The sequence below is a fragment of the Chrysoperla carnea genome, chromosome 3 (assembly GCF_905475395.1).
Source record: "Chrysoperla carnea chromosome 3, inChrCarn1.1, whole genome shotgun sequence".
NCBI classification, from domain to species: domain Eukaryota; kingdom Metazoa; phylum Arthropoda; class Insecta; order Neuroptera; family Chrysopidae; genus Chrysoperla; species Chrysoperla carnea.
Window position 1 is genome coordinate 33,374,018 of NC_058339.1, and position 22,289 is coordinate 33,396,306.

The window sequence follows — 22,289 nt, forward strand, 5'->3', positions numbered from 1 at the left end:
TAAATAATATTTACAGTTAACAGGTTTACCTATATAATTGACTATTGTTCACAACGTGTTTAATCCAGTAAATAAACGATTTATTTTTGTTAAGAACTGTTTGTTCTCTTCAACTTATTAAACAGGTAATAGTTAATTGAATAAACGATGCCGCCAATAAATGTAGGAGCTATTATTCGGAAAGGTATGTGGGATTAATTCTTTTTTTAACACGCTTATATTAGCTTCACCTGTATGTATGTATGTATGTTTGTATGTTTGTTATTAAAATTTCATTGTACTTACTTTAAATTATCTCTATTATCTTTAACTTCTAATAAATTTCTCAATTCAATTTTTTTAAATGATAAAACATAATATTTTGACAAAAAATACAAATTGACAGTTATAAAAAGATTTTTGCATTTTCTCAAAATTCATGACAATTGTATCGATTGAAAAAGTTTTAGTTTCCTAGGTAAGCCAGATGTCGGTTCTTAGTGTCTGTTGCAATTTTTTGGGATTGAACTCACAACCAGCAAACAAATATCGTGGAATAAGGAACATAGTTCCAATACCGTAATATACGAAGCGCAGACCCTTTCAGTAATAAGACACCGAACCAGTATTTTTTGAAATATTATTTCCAAAATACCAGATCGTCTTGATGGTGGAATAAGCCTGCCAGACACGCTAAAAGATATTCCTTAAGATAGAATCAGACCGAGAATGAATAACATAAGAGAGATAGTTATATATACACTTATATTTTAGCTTACCTTAAACATATATTTTACCTTACTTTTACTTTGCGCAGTACCTGATCCACCTGTGAATGAGATATTATAATACAACTTTCAGAGACGATAGTTTTAGGCTATATAACTAGATGGGTCAAAACCGTGGGCTAAATGTGTCACCAACTATTGGATAATTATGAATAAAATAATTATTAAATAAAATAAAAACGGAAAAAGAAAACACCAATTGAATTAAACTTATTTGACTTCAAGAAAAATTATACAGAAACTTTCTGTTCACTAATAAGTATAAGAAAGATAGATAAACACTTTAAGGAGTGAATGTTTATTTAAATATAAACAGTTGATTTCATTATAAATAATAAAACTAAAATAAGTATTATTATGCGGTTCTGTATAATAGTTGATTTCCGATAAAATTGTATTAGTTTTTATTATAATCACGACCGACCTTCATAACTGCTAAATTTATATGCAAACATTAAAATTTTATATACAAACATTCTTATTTTGTAACAAATTATAAATAAATAATTAGTTTTTAATCAATACTTTTAATAGAAGTTTTCTTAAAATATAAATAATAATTTTATATTTTATAAATATTATTACAGATTACAGTAGAGGTCATTTTAATTTTATTTTAATTTTAAGCATAATAAACAAGCAAATCATACCACAAGAGTTTAATTTACGAAATGCTTATAAATATACAATTTTTTAAATATTTCCTTGAGGAGAAAATCAAATTCTTTTACTAGCTAGTTAAATTTTTCCAAAAAATCTGCTAATATTTTCATTTTGCATCTTTTAAACCGTAACAGATAGAACCAAAATTTGCGAACAAAAATTACACAACTTTCATTTGAAATATTTGTTCGTAAATATTTTGTTTGCCCGTGAGGATTCAAATTAGGGCAAAGCTTTCTATTTTCTCAATAACTACAGAAGAAAGTTGAATTAGAGAGTCTGTTGATGATAATTTTATATTAAACCTATACGATAACTTTAATGGGGACAAAAGAATCAATTTTCGGGAGGAATTTTTGTTTTCTAAAATATTCTATTTTTCAAGGCAAATAGATACCGAAAAAAGTGAATAGTAAAGTGCAAATTTCTAAAATTCAAGAAAAGTACTAAAATTTCTTAATTCACTGAAATATTATTCCATAAACCAAAATTATAAGTTACGATACTTGAATTCAAATATCAAACAGATCAATTTCGAAGAACCCTAACCTAATAGAGAAAAATAAGTAAAAAGTCTTGATTGTAGCAGAGGATAATAATTTAAAAAAAAAAAAGAAGCGAAGAACAATATAATGTATTCCCTAAGGATAACTATGCAACTCTATATAATTATTAAACCCAACCACTATATATAGTTATATTTCTAAAATGTATTTATTTTTAAAAGTAATTCAAGCAGAACATATCAATTTGTCATACAGGATGATACTTTAGAAAGCTTCCAAATTTATATTACAAAAAAAAAAAAAAAAAAAAAACGGAATGGGAAATTAAAAAACGGAAGAACACCGCATCGACTCATTAAAATAAAATTTTTTTTATATTGGAGCATCGTCTTCATCGCCAAACACGGGTCACATACTACAAAATTTTAATAGCAGATTTTTATTTTTTATTAAAAAGCTTTATTGAAAATTTTTTTTCTGTACCTCAATTCCTGAGACTAAAACTACTGTATTTTCTTTCTTCCTAAAAATTTGCCAGCACAGGTTTTCACGTTTTTTATTTCGTTTTCGAAATGTAATTGTGGCAAGTTTTTATAAAATCACCTGTATAAGAAAAGAACAACTACATTCTTCACATATCCTTAAGCGTTTCGACTTATGACTAACTTCGGGCACAAGACTATAGTTTGTTCATATTATAGTTGTAATGCATTGGGGAAATAGATAATCTTGGCACAGTGTCTTAATAAACGCACCATAATAGTTTACAACTTTCATCGTAAAGAAGAATATGAGAGAAACACTTTTGTGTTTGCTTAAAATTTTATTATGAAAATATAATTTAGCTGTTGAGACAAAAATTTTCAATTGAAAATAATTAAATCTTGAGAAAAATTGAAGACACTGTATTTTTGCATAAATGTATTCCTTAAATGACTAAAAAAATTAACAAAATAGTTAAGAAACGTCGCTTCTCAGTATGTGTTAACAACCAATGTGTTATATTTTTTTTTTTAACTTATGCAAGTTTACTAATTGTCAATTATCTAAGGTGAGTTGAATACGGTTCTACCCATACCGTTTTACCTGAGAAGCATCAGTCTAACTTGTACAGGGTCATTTTAAAAATGTTAAAATACTTACCATACTTAAACATGTCACATGTGCGAACTTGTAAACAATTTTCATTTGTTTTCCATACATTATTTAATTAATTTTCAATAAAATTTTAACAATTAATTACTGATGTACTCTTCAATAAATTAGCTCTTTTTATTTCATTTCAAAACATTAAGCTTAATAATTGTGATATATAATTAAATAGCGGGTGTCACCTTTTATTCTAACATTCATATCAATAATATATTATATATATATATTTATTATATATTTTATTGGATTAATTGCTAATCAAGAAAAATTTTTTGTGAAACTTGTTTGTTTGAAAAAGCCACATCATACGGAGGCTTTGAATTTGACATTGATTTTCAGATACAAGCTCTTCAAACAAAAAAATAGCACTGCAGGAGCTGCGTTAGCTTAGCGAATTCCTTATTAAATAAATATTCTTTTAAATGATGTTTCTAAAATAACAAAATATGTACATAGCCGCGATTTAGTCCTCACAGAAATGATCAAGTTTGAAGGTATAAGTACAAAAGTCAAATATTGTGTATGCGATGCGCGCGCATATATTCCGCAAGTGCTCGGACTAGAAGTAAGTAATAATAATGGGAAGCAGTTAAGAACTTACCAACAATAACATTAGTTTTAGCCGCTAATTCTTTAGCAGCATCTGCTGCCGCAGCCGTTGGACTACAATGTAGAAAGTCGGATAACGACAAAGACGACGCAATTAATTGTCGTTTCTCCTCAAAATTTAAATAATCCAAACTATTACTACGCTGTGGTGTAACAATGGTAACTGTTTTCATAACACCATTATTTACACCTTGATGATGATGAAGATGATGTCCATTATTATTCCCCCCACCAACATTATTTTGTGTCATCATTGATGTGGGTGACGTTGGTGATGATGACACAAAGCAAACACCCGTTAAACGTATTGACATGATTTAATAAAATGGCACACAAAAATAAAATAACAACATTTTTAAAACAAAAAAACAGAAAAAAAAAAAACACAACTTTGGAGTGAAATTAGATCACATAAAGAACAAAGACAAATATTTTAATTTTCACCATAAATTTTTATTGGCACATTTTTTTTTGTTGATGTAAAATATTTGTGTCACTTAATTCTGAATTATAAAAAATTTTAATTAGTTTATTTGGCATAAATAATGGTAGACTGACTCATTATTGGTTGTAACACTTTTTTCCTGTATCATAAATTTTTTCATACATTAAAATTTATGTCAACACTGAATTCACTGAATATGATCACAGACAGCACCCAACACGTATTGTTTAGAATTATTTGATTTACTCATTTGATAAAACTGCTTGTGTTTTAAACAAATATAAAGTGTTAAATTGTTTACTGTAAAAATATAAAATTAAAATAATTACCATCATTTGTTAGCAACTGATATTATTGTTAAAGGGAAAATTTCAATTAAAATTTTTTTAATTATATTAATTAATATCCCGGGAGTTATTGAAGAATTTTTATCTTATAACATAATACATGAGATCTAAATAACATTAAGCACATTGGGATGGATAATAAGGTTAAAAGAAATTCTTATTAGAGAAGCCTTTTAAAATTTTGGATGTGAAGTACCATGCAATTCTCCATTAATTTTAATTAATTGCACTAATTTCGATTAATAATTGTATTAGCAGGTATATTTTCTATACAGTTTTCTTCGGAAGAATCAGAAACTATGAATCCTTTACAAAAATGTTACAAGAAACGTTCTTTGGCGTTTTCCGATCTGACAAAAGGATAAAGCGCTTTGTTAGTTACCGATTTTAATTTCAAGAGTTTTTCGACTAATATAAGAAAAACTTAAACTTTTATAATAAGCAATGTTGTAGGAAATAAAGTTTAAAATTTTTATCACACTATTTTATCGCTAAGCTTAATATTGACAAAAATTGACATGATTTTTGTTGAAAAACGGAAATGTTTCATTTCATGATTCAAACTGCAGCCTGTAATGTTAAAGTGTTTTACCAAATTGGACTTGCCCGACCAGTAATCAGCGGTAGTGGACATTTTTAGAGCAATAACCAACCATGCCTTAATTTTTCAACCATAGCAATGCTTTCAGAGACACTGTTTCGTACATTATTTCAAATGCCTATTCGGGACCACCCAGCGACCATAACTCCAACAAATTAAAAATTTGTTTGAGATTATTAAAATGAATACAGTGCGTATAAAAATATATACATAGTTTTAGGTATTTTATTTTGACATTAAATAGCTACAAAAACTTTGGAGTTCAAAGCTACAGCCATAATGGTATCGAACAGTTTGATCTATTTCTAATACCCTTGTTAAGAAGAGAAAGCAATTTTTTCGAATATTGTTAAACATAGACGAAAAAAATTAATTATTTTTCATAAAAATGTCCACAAATTTTGTAGATAATTTTTTCCAAAAGCCCAAAAGATATATAAAAATGGTAGGTCCCATGTTTTAACGACAGTAAATGCGAAGAAAATCGTTGATCGTTGGACTCTCATGAATTTTTTTTATACATTCTGTAAATCCATAATCGTAGATGTAAAGAAAGTGATGCCAATGAATAAACGACGAAATAGCAAATTATTTCAATAGAAATTTTCTGTAGGTTTGTAAGTACTCCTACAACTGAATATTTCAAAACTTGAAAATAAAATTAGACACATGACATATACCGACATTGTTGTAAAATTGTGACTGACACACCTTTTAAAATCTATGGATATGAATGTATATATTTCTACATTAAAAATAATAAATTTTAATAAAAGTAATATAAAATTGAAATTAATATTAATAAGCATGTGTCAAATTTTAAGTTGAATCGAATTGTAATTTATTATTGTAGAACGTTTATGGTATCTTATAATTTATATTTTCACTTTCAAATTATGTAATTTTTTTTGTATTAACCAATCGTAGTTTTTTTTTTTCGTAATTACATGATTTTTTTAAATATATTTGTAGATAAAAAATAAGGACACTCAGAGGTTAAGAACCCTCATACAAGCTACTTTAAAAGACAACCCAACTTTTGTTTTTTGGATTCTACAACATTGTTACGGCAAAAGAAATATTTGAGAGGTAATGTAGGCTCAAGTTTCAATTCCTGTGGTGGAAAAGATTTATTTTCAACAAGATATGGTCTAAAATTTTGAATCTGAAAAAATTTCGTAAACCTCACAGTTAATAAATATTTCCATAATAATTCAGTCTATCTCTGGGACAGTAAAACGTGGTTGTACTGCAACTTCTATTCCAGTTGCTTCAGCGTCACGCGCCCTTCTGTATAGAAAATTCGAATCAGACGTTACACGTATATGGCTAACTGTTTTTAAAATCCCGAATCAAAACAAGAGGATTTATGAGTTTGACCGCTATGTGTGTCTGTCTGTGGCATCGTAGCACCTAAACGGATGAACCGATTTTTATTTTTTCTTTTGTTTCGTTTGAAAGATAATTTAATGCGGAATGTTCTTAGCTATGTTTCAAGTGCGAGTTTAGGGTTCTGTTCAGAGAACAACTGCGATGATCCTCAAAATCGGTTCATTTTGGCGAAGGCTTTAAGGAAAAAGGTAAACTAATGTTTAATGTTCTTAGGTACGTTCTCAAGTGCGTGCTTAGGATACCGTACCCGAAAAAATTTTCGAGTGTGTTTATGTGATCCTAAGAAGCATCTTTATGTAAAAGAAATTGATTTTTGAAAGTTTTAAAAGAGAAAGTCCCCCTAAAATAAGCGGTTTATAGTTTTCAATTCTTAAAATCAAAGAGAATTTTACCCTTTTTGAATTGAATTTCAGTAAAAATGTCATTACTTCAAAGAAAAATATATTATACACTGCAGACTCCCTAATTATATTGTATATTTACACACTTTATATGTAATGAATTTATGTGATATGCTATATAATATTTTAACGATTATTGATTATTAACGCTTCAGAGATTTACAAAGTAGAGTAAGTCTATATACATTAAAATACGATTAAAGGGGCACAGAGAATCATCATCATCATTATATTAACTTCACTTTTTTTTTTTTTGCTACTACGCTCCACAGTTTTCCATCATTTATTTGTCTGTCATCAAGAGAAGAGTAGAATCCAACAAAAACTCAGTATATTGCATTAATGACATAACCATACATCACCAAATCTTTTACGAAATGTCTAGTCACACGCTATCGGAGTAATTATCAACTTAGATAAATAAAGTTTACGATATTATATGATTCGATATTGTTATTAAAAATTTGTTCCTGTTCGAGGAATAATAAGCCTACGAAGATGAACCGATCTCTTTTTAAACGAATAAATTATATGGGTATCAACGACCTGGTTACTCGTCTTACTCGTCTTTCACATAAAATATTAGTACATAACTAACAAGTTTAGTATAAAGAAAAAGCAAAATCCCAGTTCTTAATCCAGGCGCTTCCCCCAATTAAACTGTAAACTGGAAATACTGAAAATACGCAACTAGAAAGAATGAATACCCTTAAATATTATTTTTACGCTAGCGTGTGACTAGACTTTTAACATATCTTTTAATCAAAATGTTTATTAAACGACATTTAAAATCATCGAGTTGCAAACTCTTTTAACTAATTTTTGCATATTTTCTTAGAGCTAATTATTTTTTTTATATCCAACTTTAATTAAACATGTTTTAAGAAAAAGAATTTATTTATGTATCATTTCAAATAACAAATCAGTGAATGTTTACTAATTTCCGGTTGTAATACCGGATGTGTAAAAATAATTGTTTAAATGTATTACAACAATCAATGAAAAAATATTAGTGCAAGAGTTGTAGTTCTAAAAGTTCATATGAATCAAACAAATAATGGGTACCTATGTTAGAATAATTTATCGATATTAGTAGCATTAAAAAAAGCTGGCGTAAAGGTCTTTTGATGGAGTAATTGTTTGACATAGCTTCCGGAATCTTGACTAATATACTTAAAAGTAAAAAATAATTTTACAACATATATTTGGAAATAGTTTCCCTTATATGATTAATAATAATCATCGTGAGTCGATCCTAAAAGTGAACCATGCAAAAACAATTATTTTAAAATTAATTTATACTTTAGAGTACAATTTTGTTGGTATAATACGAATTTAAAAAATCAAAATAGCATATTAAAATTGATAAAAAACTAACAAACAATATCATAAACCACAATATAACGTTTCCTCTCAAACTATTTAAATACTACAATTAAAATGCATTATCGTTAATACTGGATATGGTGGACAATGAAATTCCGGTGGCTTTTACGATGTAACAATCTAAAATAAAACCACATTCACATTTCGTAATAGAAAAAGGTCTAACCCTAAATATTTTTTTGTAATTTTGATTACAAAAGAACAAAGTAGAAAAGTGCTAGATTATATCTGACTAAGTTCAGTTTCTATCAAAAGATACAAACATTTAAAATTATGGGTAAAAGTGCAATGTCTATACGTTCATAAAATTTTCTATTCCAGGAGACAAACTAAAAGCACTTTAAGGAGTTACTAAAGAAACTGCAAAAACATATAGCACCATTCAAATCACAGCAAGCTGACATAAATCAATTGTTTCACTTATATCAGCGAAGTGATTTACTTGCAGAATAAAATATTAGGCATTTCAGATAGCAAGAAAAATTATACAATCCAGGAAATTAGTATGAACTTTAACATCTTCCATAAAAAATCATCTGGTAACCCCCGATGCAAAAAGAGTGGTCTTAAGTTCGAACTTTTAAGGATGTGTAAGTTCAGATAAGAAGTGGCTATTGGGGCTATCAATTAAGCCACATCTCTATCCGCTTTGTTTATTAAACTTTTTTTTTTGTTGCAATATTTAAAGATTTTGTAGGGATTCTATAAAATTTTGTTTTCCCTTGTTGTATACTTTTTAACCTAAAACAAATCATTCACCACTTGAAGTCTTCAATTTGTTTTTATTTAAATTTTTTTAATCTTTCGGAATTTTTATAAACAGAACCAATTCTAATGTAGTGTTACAATTTATTTTTAATAGTAAAGCAGGTCTTTTCCGTAAATAACAACCCAACCCACATTAAAACCTATTGACCATAAACTCAGCATCACAAAGATCGATACTAATGTATTTTTTTTTTTTCAAAAAAAAAAAATCTTCTCTAACAAAAAACTATTTTGTAAGGAAATAAATATTTATTAAACAAAGATAAAAAAATATTTGTTATTCACTTGCACACATGCACCATGCATTTGTAATATGAAATGGTTGTATATATATATTTTTTCTAAATATTATTGGTTTGGTGCTTGAAGCATTTGTTCATACACGTAGCATTAACATCCTCTGTCCAACCAAACCTTGACCAAACATGGTACCTAATCTTATAACAAGTGAAATTTGACAAATTAAAAAAAAACTGCCAAATGTTCGTGTACGGAACCCTAAACTCACACTTGAACGAGTATAGCTTAGAACACTCTCCATTAATTTACCTTTCAAACAAAATCAAAAAAATTAAAATCGGGTCATCCGTTTAGGCGCTACGATGCCACGCAGACAAACATACACACATAGCAGTCAAACTTATAACACCCATTTTTTATAATTCGGGGGTTAATAAAAAAGCCCCCATAGTTTTGAAAATTGAGAAAAATTTCTATATATATCTTTGAAAATATCTTTGATATTTTAAACAAACTTATGGAAAACAAAAGTGGTTTAAAATGACGATTTTCATAATTTCATCACTGTGGACATTGTAATTTTTAATTTTCTGTTTTTAAATAATCAAATTCGCTGCCGAAAGCCCCAAGAGTCGAAAATATCAATGTCAACTCATTTAGTTAATCCTGATAACTTAGCGCGATAAACATAAAAACCACACAAAAGGGGTACAAGTGTAAAGATTAAAAACACCAAGTTTTGTACTTGTCTAAAAATGGCGTAAATGGAAATGATTAATTAAATTTCAACTACTGACTACTATTTTGCAATCATTTGAGGTATCTTTTCATTTTTTTCTGCTTGTAATAATACCTTGGGTGAGTGTTTTTAATTGTACTTCTATCTTTTCAACGAGTTTCTACTGTTCGTTAAACATAAACTGCTGTTAGCTTAACTTTGAAATACTGTACATAATTTATTTTCTTGTATACAACACACCTGCCATAGTAAAGCAAGCAACATATACAACAACCCTTAGAAGACGTTTGCTATGTTGTTAGGTGTATATTATATGTGAGGGGAGTTTTTTAAATAAAGAATACGTACATATAGGTCTGAGGCCAGATGTAGTATTTGATCATCAAGTTAGAAAAAATTTTCAATTTCACAGCAAGCTTAAGGACGTTCATGTGCCACCATGTTTCCCTACGTGCGCGATCGGGGACCAAAAATTCTATAGGTTCCATTTTTTAAATTCCCTGTCGACATCTAAATCGACGTGTTTTCACTCAAAACTATAATCACATCAGCTCAAGAGTTATTAAGGGTGGATACTTTTAAAATGAACACACTGTATATGAGAATGTATGGACTATGAACAAGCCAAGGTAAATTTTCGAGGTGGAAAAACCTTGTAATACCCGATCTTGGAAACACCGTCTCAAATTTTTAGTAATTCTAAAACTTTCTGTCAAATGCTACAACTGATCCTAGACCTAATACAACCCTCACACAAAAGTACGTTTTTGATCATGCTTTAGAATGTTGTTGTGTACATACACATCGCACACAACAGTCTGTACAGTGTACACACAAAATAAAAAATACCAAGTAGAATTTGAAATGAAGTAAGAAGAAAAAAATAATCGCTTTTTTTAAATTAAAAATTTCTTATTTTGTGAGTATGCAACAACGAAGAACGGGCAACGAACTTTGACAAATTAAGAATACTTATGAGAAGACATCTAAAATTAAGACAGTAAATAGATTTGAAGCTATTTTTAATTAAAAATACGTAAATTTGAAAACAATGATAGTGACATTTTTGTGTAATAGAATTTCTCCATAAATATCAAAGTTTGCATACCTAATTAAATACGAAATATTTGCGATATTATTTTAACAAATCCCATGTGGTATTTCGAACGACACGTGCCTCTAATTTAATGAAGTACGTTACAATAAGAGTAGCATAATACTGACACTTCTATCGTTCGACTACCCTATTTCATTAATCACGTGAATACAAATTATCGTTAAATAATTTTATATTGTGTTCAAAACTTACAAAAACGACTTGCTGAGAATATATCCGCATATATTACAGGCAGTAAGAGGTTCTGAAGTGATGTAAGTGATGCTCCGGCACCAGACACGACTGTCAACAGTCTCTAAAACTCAACGAATTTTGCAATTCAGTCCCAAAGTTCAGTTTAATTGCGAAGTCATTCATATATTGAAAACTTTCTAGCGTTGCCAAATAAAATAGCGTTTTTCAGAAAATCCATAAGAAAAAGGCCAACAATGTGAGACAATTCGCACATTTTGCATACTATCAATGAGTCATCGTATAAGCAGCATTTCGTTGTGTGCGTAGTCATGGTAGGGACAATAAAATCTATGCCAGCGCTTCCAGTGAAAAATTTTGGAGTTAAAGGAGGCTGCTATGAATAATTTTGAAATTTTACATTTTAATATTATAGAAAATGTAAAATTAAAATTATTAAAAAACACTAATTAATTAAACTTAATGCATTAAAAATTGTGAAAATTAGAAATCAAATTGCACAAATATTATTTTTCAAATGTAAATTAACATAATTATTTTTTAAATTTGTGGGACAATAATATTAAATTTTCAATGTAAGTCATAAATGCAATCCATACAATTATATATGCATCCATACAATTCTATAATTAAAGCAGTGTATCGTTACCATGGAAGCGATTCAAAAAAAACTCACGCACGGTGCAAATAGGCCATTGTCCTGATGTCGATTTCAGCGTCAAGTATTGCAGTAAACAAATTTTAATTCAAAAACTTATTGTAGACGAACTTAAGATCTAAAATGTGCAAAGTATATCATCGATTTATCCACATTATAAAAATAAATAATAAAAAATTTGAATCTTAGAAAAAAATCGTCGAATCAAGTATCATATGATTTACGATATTAGTTTAAAAAAATTTACTACAAGAGATATTATTTATGAGTTTAGTTTTATTGTGCATTACACTACTTTAAAAAAACCTTCAAAACAATCTTTAACTTTCAACGTGGAAAATTTATAAACGCTTTTCTTACGTATCTACTCTCAACTCAGACAACGACACGTACATTGTTGCTATTCGAAACACATAGAAACAATTTCTATGTATTCTACTGCTTGTTATTGTGTAAAGATCACATTGCAACAAGAAAAATTTTTAAAAATACGTCAAGGGTATAAAAATAACATAAGATGTTCGTTTTTTTTTTTCAATTTTCATAACGATACGAAAAACTAATAATTTATTTTGTTAACTGTCAAAAAACTTTTTGGATAATGTATGACTGTTTTTTTTATTGTTTGCATTAGGTAGAGTTTGAATATCATACTGTCTTAAAATTTTTAAACATGTTTTAAAAAAAAATTTAAGTTCTTTTTTTTTTTTTTTGGTTAATTTAAAAAGTTTGGAAAATACTAAGAAAATTTAAAAATAAAACTTCTTGTCGATAAAAAAAAAGCTCGTTATCCCAGTTCCCAAAGCAGGAACAATACAACATAAAACACCTATATTCCACTGATACACACCGATATTCCACTGATACATAAAGCACTGAAAACGATATTCCACAAATTAGGGTTATGTATTAGGGTTACAATTTTAAATTTAAATTGAAATTCGAGGAAATTTTAATGGCAAGAGGCTTTCCTACCTCTATTCCACTTCGATTGATAGTTTCATCATAAAACTGAATAAAACGGTTTCTTTCTAGTACGATAACTCAAAAACGAAAAAAAAATATCAAGCTGAAATTTTTACAGCGTACTCCAGAGGTAAAAAGTGAGTTCGTAAATGACTTGCAACATAGATCAATTGGGTATTGGTTCCGTTGGACCCATCTTGTAAACCGTTAGAGATAGAACAAAAGTTTAAATGTAATAAATATTCCTTATAAAAAAAGTAGTCAACTTTTTTTTGAAACATTTTTTTGTAAACAGCACTGTTTACCCGTGAAGCAAATGAGGCGTAAATTTTATAGTATGTATTATATGGGAATATCAGTTATATATGTGTGACATGTAAGTGTGTATAATGTGATAGAGTAATCAAAACTGTCTATGGTATTTCAACAATTAACTCAGTCAACTGTTTGTTTTCACTTGTTTTTAAGTAAAAAGTATTTTCGGATCTTTATTCAATCTTATTACTTTATTTTTCAAAGAAAATGATACTTTCAGTTACCCACGGAGAAAGAATTATAGAGAATTTTTAGAATGAATGTTTTTCGATAAATTCATTGAGCTAAATACATTAAAATTCTATTGGACTAAGGTCAAATATATGTTAGTGTATAACAGAAGACCCCCTGCTTAAAATGTAATAAATAATAAAGACCTTAATTGACAGTGATAATTAAAAACATAAAATTCTAACAGTATACGCAATGTTTATATATCTTTTTTCATCAATCGATAAAAAAAATTTTAAATTACAAAGGTCAAATCAATTAGTATAAACAGCTAGCTCATCAACAGGGTTAATTATAGAAAAAAGTTATATTTATAGATGCAAGTTATTTTTAGACATAATTTTATTATCAGATGTCAATATGTAATTCACATCAATTAATATAACCTCATTGCCTGCGGGTTTAAACTTTTTAATTATTATTAGCTAATGAGTGTTGTACGATCCATGATGCGATCGAATATGAGTGATTCGGATAAATTTTTTTCCGTCAGAAAATTAAAGAAACACTAAATTGATTTTTTATGAAATATATTGAGGTATATTACATTTAGTCCCAAGTTCGTTCACGTAAATAGTCCACTTCCGTTCGCCCATGAGCTCGATAACTCAAAACGGCAATGAGATATCTAGCGCACAAATCAACTGCACAAATTCAATTTTCTTCGCTAAGTTGAATTTCTGCAAAAATAATATTATTGGCGACATTTTTAATTTAAGGTTATTCGATTTTACACCAAATGAATAAGAATTTTAGACATTTGAAATATAATTTTTGTTTCTGTCGACTCAAAGAATTTTGTTTTACAAATAAGTGTTTCAAATACATTATTGTCATCGTCAGTATGATTATGATTAGTTATATTAGTTAATTGTGGTTATTCTCAGAATAAATGTGATATTCTTCGCCAATTTCGTAACTTTTTCACAATGATTCATAGTTTGTGACTTTTCATTTCAGAGTAGGCAACCATGTTAATTTTTTATTTCATTTTTAAGCTTGAATATAATACAATAAAAAAGTATGAAGGTACAATCGAATAATCTTAATTTATTACGATACGAATAAAATTTTAAATCAAAATAAAATTGTTCTAATTTTGTAAATCGATTTTTAGAAAACATCTGAGTGTTCTTTCGTCCAATAGAGATGTTATTTAAGAAAATTATTATTAAGACCTTGAACGCATACGATTGGAAAGAGAAATATTTGTGTGGGCTGAAAATGATTTAAAATATATGAATTTTGTTTTAGCTAAACATAATTATGAGACATTCAAAAAAGAAATATTTAAAAATTGTTTTTTAAAGGTTTCATTTAAACAAAATTAATAACTTAAACACGTGTTTTAATACGCGTTGAACTGTCAGATAAAAATAAATTGTTTGAGAAAAAAGCTATTGAAGCGAACAAATTATTTAATCGTTTTCTGAATTTTTAGATTAATTCCGCCAATGAATGCGTATTTCTTCTTAAAGGGCTGTTTTTAGTTGGAAAATTTATTTCTGAAGAATTTGATAAGTTTGTAAAAACGTAATCATATCACGTTTCATTTTAAATTTAAGAACGTTTCATGCATCTTATTTTTAATACTTGAAAGTAAATTTTTTCTATGAAAAAAATAAAAATATGTCAAAAATAAAATAAAAGATGTACTGCGAGTAATCTCGTCAGATGTCAAAAATACCCACCTTGAAAATTATATTTAAAAAAAATTCGTCAAATCTGTTATATAAACGACATTCTATGTAAATCCGTATGAATGTAATAGCAAACTTTAGCCAACAGCTGTCCTTTACAGTATGCAAAATTATAAATTTTTGAAAATTATTTTCTATGTTCATGTTCAAATTTAATTAATCAATAGATTCAAAAAATATCATGCTTCTCAAAATGTCCTTTTGAGTTTTGACACATTTCTCTCTTCTGAAAACAATTTTCGAAAGTATTTTCCGAAATATTTTTTTCGTTTTTCGAGAATATGTTACCAGACCGATATGTTGAAGTTACTAGCAAATTTTTAACTCCTTATCTTTAATAGTTTTGGAGAAAATGGACACCAAAGTTTGGTCCTGATTTGCGCCCTCTCGTATAAACATTGTTGTTTACGAAAAAAAATTTCAAACTAAAGTTGTTTGTTTTTTTATAAGGAATAACTTTTGCATTAAAATTGTTGTTCTATCTCTAACGGTTTATAAGATGGGTCCTGTTTCATTAAATTGAATGAGCGAAAAATTGGCATATCTCGGTCTAATTGGAAGCTAGAAAGTCAAAAAAAAAATCTGCACAATTAATTCAGTTAGATCTCTTATTTTGAACTTTTTTTTTATTTGAAAAATTGTTTTTTAATTTGTAAAAACCTTATTTTTTTCATCGCTTAAAAGGAGGTAAACGCTTCCAACCCCCTGAGAGATCGATTTTTTGGTACGAAGTTTTTACTACGTAATAAACTATGGCAAATTAAGAGATGCAGCACCTTTTTTCCTATTAGATATTGAGTTCCATTGTACTAAATTTCGTCTCGATCTGATACCGATTAATTTTGGTTAATTGACTTAAACTTATGAATAATTTCCGACTAAAATTAATTTGCCTGATTTACATATTTTGCTAGAAAAATATACTGTTTTAGCCATTTAGAAACATATTAAATTCGTAGACAACAAAGATATCCAACCTTTTGGGATATAATTTTTTGAAATAGCATTCTTTGGTTAAACTACACTTATATTTCTCAAATAGAGGTCGATTTGAAAACTGCTTTCAGTTTTATTGAGACATCTGAAAGTAAGTTAAAATTTCCTTTGGGTCTTTTGAAAAAATTTTCTTTTTTAAAATATAATATGCGAGTGTATTAACAGTTTTTCATAGTTGAGGGAAACTATGTATGAGGGACGCTATCTTACACTAGACGATAAGTATTTTACGAAGGGTCCTGATAAAATTACCTAGCAACCACACACGAAAACAAAAAAATTAATGTATTTTAGAGAAAAGAATTTTTCATTCCAGGAAAAATTATGACAGCCTAACAATAAATGTATAAATTCAATTTAAATTTACGCATCATGAATATATTTAATGAAAAATCACATATTTTCGAAATGATATGTTCATTAAATTTCTATTATTAGAGATATATAAGAAATTGTTTTCATTTCCATTAATATAAACAAGTCGATACGAATTGAAAAGTTTATTTTAATAAATCAATTTTCACAAACGTCTTTTAATTTCAAGTATTTATTTTCAATGCCATTCATATTTTTGGCTCGAACAAGGGATGGATAGCTATTTTAGGCACCGCGATTTTAGGCTTGATTTATATGGTTTCCATTATAATAAAATTTATTTATTTATTTATTTATTTATTGCCAGGATAATATACATACATACATACATGATGTATGAAAATGAAAATACAGAATACAATTTTGGGACACCTAAATTAATTTTCGAGACCTACAGTCTAAATTAAAAACTCTGGATAGAAAAGATTTTAAGTTGAGGTATTCTGGACCAAAGTGATTTTAGGTACCTTGTTGTCTAATGAACTGAAACAACAATAGAATAATGTATTTTAGAGAAAAACTCGAAAAATTTTTACATTATTTTGACGTATTTGGCAAAAATCAAATTCCTGATTTTGGGTGAAAAACAATTGAAATACAAGAAAAATCTCCTGGAATCGAAAATAATTCTTTACTGATTAACATTATTATTAATTTTTTGCCAAAAGTCAACAAGAGTTATAAATACTTTTTCCAAAAGTCAAAATCCCGAGAGTTTTAAATCCACCTGTTCGATCGATGTATTATTTTCAATGATTTACAATTTCCACAGAAACAACACCAAGCAATACAATATGGTAGACAATACAAATAACATAATCGTACACAGAAGAGGAAACACAAATGATGATAATTTCCCAACACATCATATATATTTATAGAATTTTCCAACATGAGTAAATCACATGAATCTAAACATTATCAAACAAAATTTTTACACATTAATACACTCACAAACAAATTAATCAAAAATTTTCCACAACTATGAGGCTTTTCACAGTGCACAACACAAAATTTCGTCACGAGAAAATTACATAGTTTTCCAAAAACTTATCCGTAACAAAAAAAACTGTAAATACACCCGATTTTACATCACGTCTTTGACAGACTAACTAAACTCACGAATATGATTCTCCCCCCTACTATCACAATATACCCTTCCCTCAACATTGATTGTGTTTTGTTCCTTCCCTTCCATTTACAACAGTGAGTGAGAGCAGTGTATAAAACTCATCAAACACATACACATAGTTTAGTACACAGACATAACACCATGCAGCACCACTACTATTACAAACAGTAGTAAACTTGGCTTTTACGTGCTTGACCAGCAGCTTTCTGATTCTGTCAATTATTGTACTCATTGTTCAAAAGTAAAATAACTACCATTGTTCCACGGTTTTTCTGTGGATCTGCAAGATCTTCCTCATTTTTTCTTTATCAAATTTCAGTATTTACCTATCATTATAAAGCTTATCGTGTTAGCCTAAGACAAAAACTTGACCCACGGTCTATAAATGTACCGCACCAATTTGGTTATAAAGATATAATTTTGTAACATACTGGAAGGGACCATCCATTAATTACGTTACACGTTAATAGGGGGACGGAGAGGGTCAAGGAAATTTGACATTGGGTGTCAAGGGATAGGGCGAAGGGGAGGAGGGGTGTCAAAAGCTTTGTGGCGTCACATGTAAAAATTTAAAACATAAACGCAAAATTTATGAAAATTTTTATTAAGAATTTTTCTTTAAAATCATAAAATATGTGACGAAACACCAAGGAGGGAGTCTCTGACAAGGGGAAAGGGGAGGGATTAAAAGTCGTAAAATTGGTGTGGCGTAATTTATGATCTGCCTCTAATTGGTAATCACATCTGTAATAAAATTGCCTGTACACAAAATGAAAGTTAATTACTGTTGATATTTTGTATCACTTATATATTATTTCTCTAGCCCGTTTTAGCCACTGCAGAATTCCGCTCAGGCCGACTAGTAGTTTTATTTTCCTTGATTTCTTTTCTGTTTTATTCATTGTCAGCTTGAACACAAATTCACCCTGAAAATTAATCTTTCATAAATTCCCTAGTTCCCACTCATCGTGAATGTGAATTGCTACGCAGGATTGGTAAAGAAGAGTTTGTGCATATGTCACAGCACGCCAAAAACATAACCTTTATATCTACAGCAATATAAATCGGTTCTATTGAAAAAGATGAAACAAAAATTGAAAAAATGAATGTCTGAAGCTCAAAAATAGGCAGTCATATATGCCTTCGGAAGATTTTTATCTATTCGCATGGGAAAAAAGTCACTAAAGAATTTTATTACATTTTTAAAAAATCAATCCTAAAAGTATTATTGGAATTTTTCTCCTCAGATGAAAACAGCTAATTTGTTCGAGAATTTCGACAACGGATAAAAAATATTTTTTACTAACTTCTAACCGATAACTGAATAAGCTTCAATTTAACAACCGATAAAAAGCCAAACATATCTTGAAAGCCGTAGAAATAGTAGTAATTTTTGTGTTTTATACGGTTCTAAAACCCTAGAATAGTATTGTACACTTGTTAAAATATGTATTATAAAATTTTCTTTTTCGATTTTCACGATGAAAATCATAAGTTTCTATCAGAAAGTTAATATGGCTGTTGTCTAGCCATTTTAAAAAGCATCATATGGGTTGTCATAACAACCAACTCGTGTAATGTACATTTACGATGTCATCTTTTAAATAAGGAAATACAATATTATTCATATTCATATATCTCAGTTCAATAAAATTATGATTATAATTATTATAAATGATGATATGTAAATAAAAAATAAAGATAGATAGTGTTTATAAATATTTAGTTTTTAGCAACCAATGTTTTACCTCTTTCTCTTTGGTTTCATATATGCAAGGTGTATTGCATATCTGTATAATGTTTAGTTCTAATAAAAAGTGAAATGAATTAAATATTGTTGTTCCGTTATAATATTCACTTTTAATGAATGCAATTTGAAAAATTATCATACTGAAGTTAATCGACTTGAAAACATTTTGACGCCATACAGCCTCCATATTTAACTGAAAATCAATGTGTTCTCAGAGGTTCTACCAGTAATTGAGATGATGACTAACTTATATACCTTGTGATAAAAGAACAATGTATTCGTTGTGTGCGTAGTCGGGGACAATAAAATCGATGCCAGCGCTTCCAGTGAATTTTGGCGTTAATGGAGGCTGTTATGACTAATTTGCAATTTTTTACATGTAAATGTTATAGTGAATGTCAAATTAAAATTATTGAAAAACACTAATTAATTAAACTTAATTCATAAAAAAATGCGAAAATAAGAAATAAAATTGCTTAAATATTATTTTTTAAAAGTAAATTATCATAATTATTTATGTAAATTTGTGAGACAATAATTTAAAATTTTCAATGTCAAGTCATAAATGCAATCCATACAATTATATATGCATCCATACAATTTCTATAATTAAAGTAATGTATCGTTACCATGGAAACGCCTCCAAAAAAAACTCACACCCGGTGCGAATACTAATTTTAGTCCCATGTTTATAACGCTTAGAAATATTTTGTTGGTGCGAAAAAACTAAAGGCGTTCATAAAATAGCCTAATTTGTTCACTTTTGTTTGTCCGTCCATCAGTCGCCCACCCGCAAGTACGTTAATCCGTTCGTCTGTCCTTAGAAATAGAAACATGAAAACAGCCTTAATTTACAACAACTCTGTTTAAAGAAATGAAGGGAATGCTAAACGAAAAATAGCCCAATCTTTTAATGGTCGAGCCATTCCATAGACCACTGCCGTTTTTTAGCCTGCTTATGATTCCCATATTGACTGTTTGGCGTCATTGGTGATTTTACTAATAGTCCAGCAGCCTATTTTTAACTGATGAATTTTAGGGAATCTTAAATATGCGTAAGCAACATTTTGTAAGTTCCATAGTTTTATAAGCAGGCAGTATAGTTCGAATTAAATTGTATATTCTTTAATCGGATATGTAGCATTAAATCCTAAGTAGAAAATATTTAACTTAAGTTCAGACTACCATGAACTAACTATCTGTAGTCTGTATATAGAAGTAAAATTGGCGTTTATTATATTAGCTTTTCTAGTTGTGGAAAAACATGGTTATTTCCAGACAAATATAATTATGCAAAAATAGAGATTCAAGTTATGCAATTATATTTAGCCCATGTAATTACCATAAATTAAACTGTTTTTTATAACTTTTTTTTTCAAGCCGTTAAAGTTCGTTATATTTAATGAGAAATATCGAAGCAGGGAAGCTACAAAAAGACTGTACTATTTAGTTTCAACTAGGAAAAAATTTGAATTTATGACTAAAAAAGGTTTCTTTTTTAATTATTAGAATAATACCAGACCCGGTGTAAGCAACGTGGAAGCCATCTGGCAATTATAATTTTTATTACGTAATGGACATGAAACATGATTTCAAAAAACATTGTCTGAAAATGATTGTATAAAATCGGCAATTTTTAAGCGTAACCCCTTTCAGGTGCCAGGTAAAATCCCCTACATCAAACATAAAATATAAACAAAAAAGAGAAACTTTTTTTAGAAACCCTTTTTTGTAGAACCTATGTTATTTTTGCTACCATTTAATTATTTTCAATTTTAAATAAATGGTAGTTTAAAAAACTAAAAAATTACTCTATGTTACACTAAAAAGTGCAATAACGTTCGCCGAAATAAGGATGATTTTTATCTTAAATCCTAAACAAGTTTACAATTGACTGAAAGTATTTATTATATCATACAATTTATGCCACAACAAAATTCATTTTTATATGCTTTTACGCGAAACCTGCAGAGAAATGTAAAAGTAACAATGTTTGAACAAAATTGTTTCACAACCATTCAAAGAGAGAGCAGTAAGTGAGCTATATTCTCTAGTAGCTTGACATCCATAATAACAACAACAGCCAACAACCAATCCTAGTCTAGTAGTCTAAGAGCTGAGTGGCTTTTTTGAGTACATATTTGAGGCACATTGAAAATATTAAAGTTAATAACTTCCAAATGTGTGGATGGTGAAATCGACAACCTGGCTGGGAGGTTGGGGGGGGGGGGGGTTCGTGACCTATGAAATTTTTAATTTGAAATTTTTCCTATGCAAAAAATGTTCTTGAAGGACTTTGAAACCTACACCATTTTAAAGTATAATATTCAATCATACGAATATCATCGCCTGGCATGATTTGGTGGGGGCTAAAACAGCCTGGCAGGTGATTTTAATTTGCAATTTTTCCTATGCAAAAAATTTTCTTGAGGCACTTTGAAACTTACACCATTAAAAGTCTAATATTCAATCATACGAAATATCATCGCCTGGCATGATTTGGTGGCGACTAAAATAGCTATCAATCGGTTTTAACTTTGATTTCTAATCTTGCCATCTATTTTCAAATTTTAACGAAAGACACATTGAAATCGACATCAGGACTAAGGCCTAATTCAAAAATTTGATATACACTTTATTTGTGTCTGCTGGAATTTTGAAAAGCAGTTGGGGTTCCGCCTAATAACTTTTGGAGACAATATAAATGTTACTCGGTCCAAATTACTTCAAAGCATATTGGATTTTTAATTCCGAAGTTATATAATCGACCAATTCAGCGGTGATTATTTAAAAGTGACTGCAATTTGAGAAAAAAGTTTGATTTTTGATTTTAGATATTTT

At 28.6% G+C, this 22,289-nt stretch overlaps 1 protein-coding gene across 6 annotated transcripts in view; it reads right to left on the minus strand.

The window, feature by feature from the left end:
• The window catches only part of LOC123296569 (phosphatase and actin regulator 4), a 387,108-nt gene that overhangs the window by 264,705 nt on the left and 100,114 nt on the right, over nt 1-22,289 (minus strand). Inside the window, exons 1-2 of one of the 6 annotated variants that reach the window (XM_044878094.1) lie at nt 17,521-17,641; nt 3,690-4,281 (exon numbers count right to left, since the gene is read on the minus strand). The exons of 4 other annotated variants lie outside the window; for them this stretch is intronic. In XM_044878094.1, coding sequence (XP_044734029.1) covers nt 3,690-4,011 — 322 coding nt within the window. In that variant the 5' untranslated portion in view covers nt 4,012-4,281; nt 17,521-17,641. Of the gene's footprint in view, nt 1-3,689; nt 4,282-17,520; nt 17,642-22,289 lie in introns of those variants that run through there. One more of the 6 variants, XM_044878095.1, reaches the window with a different exon arrangement.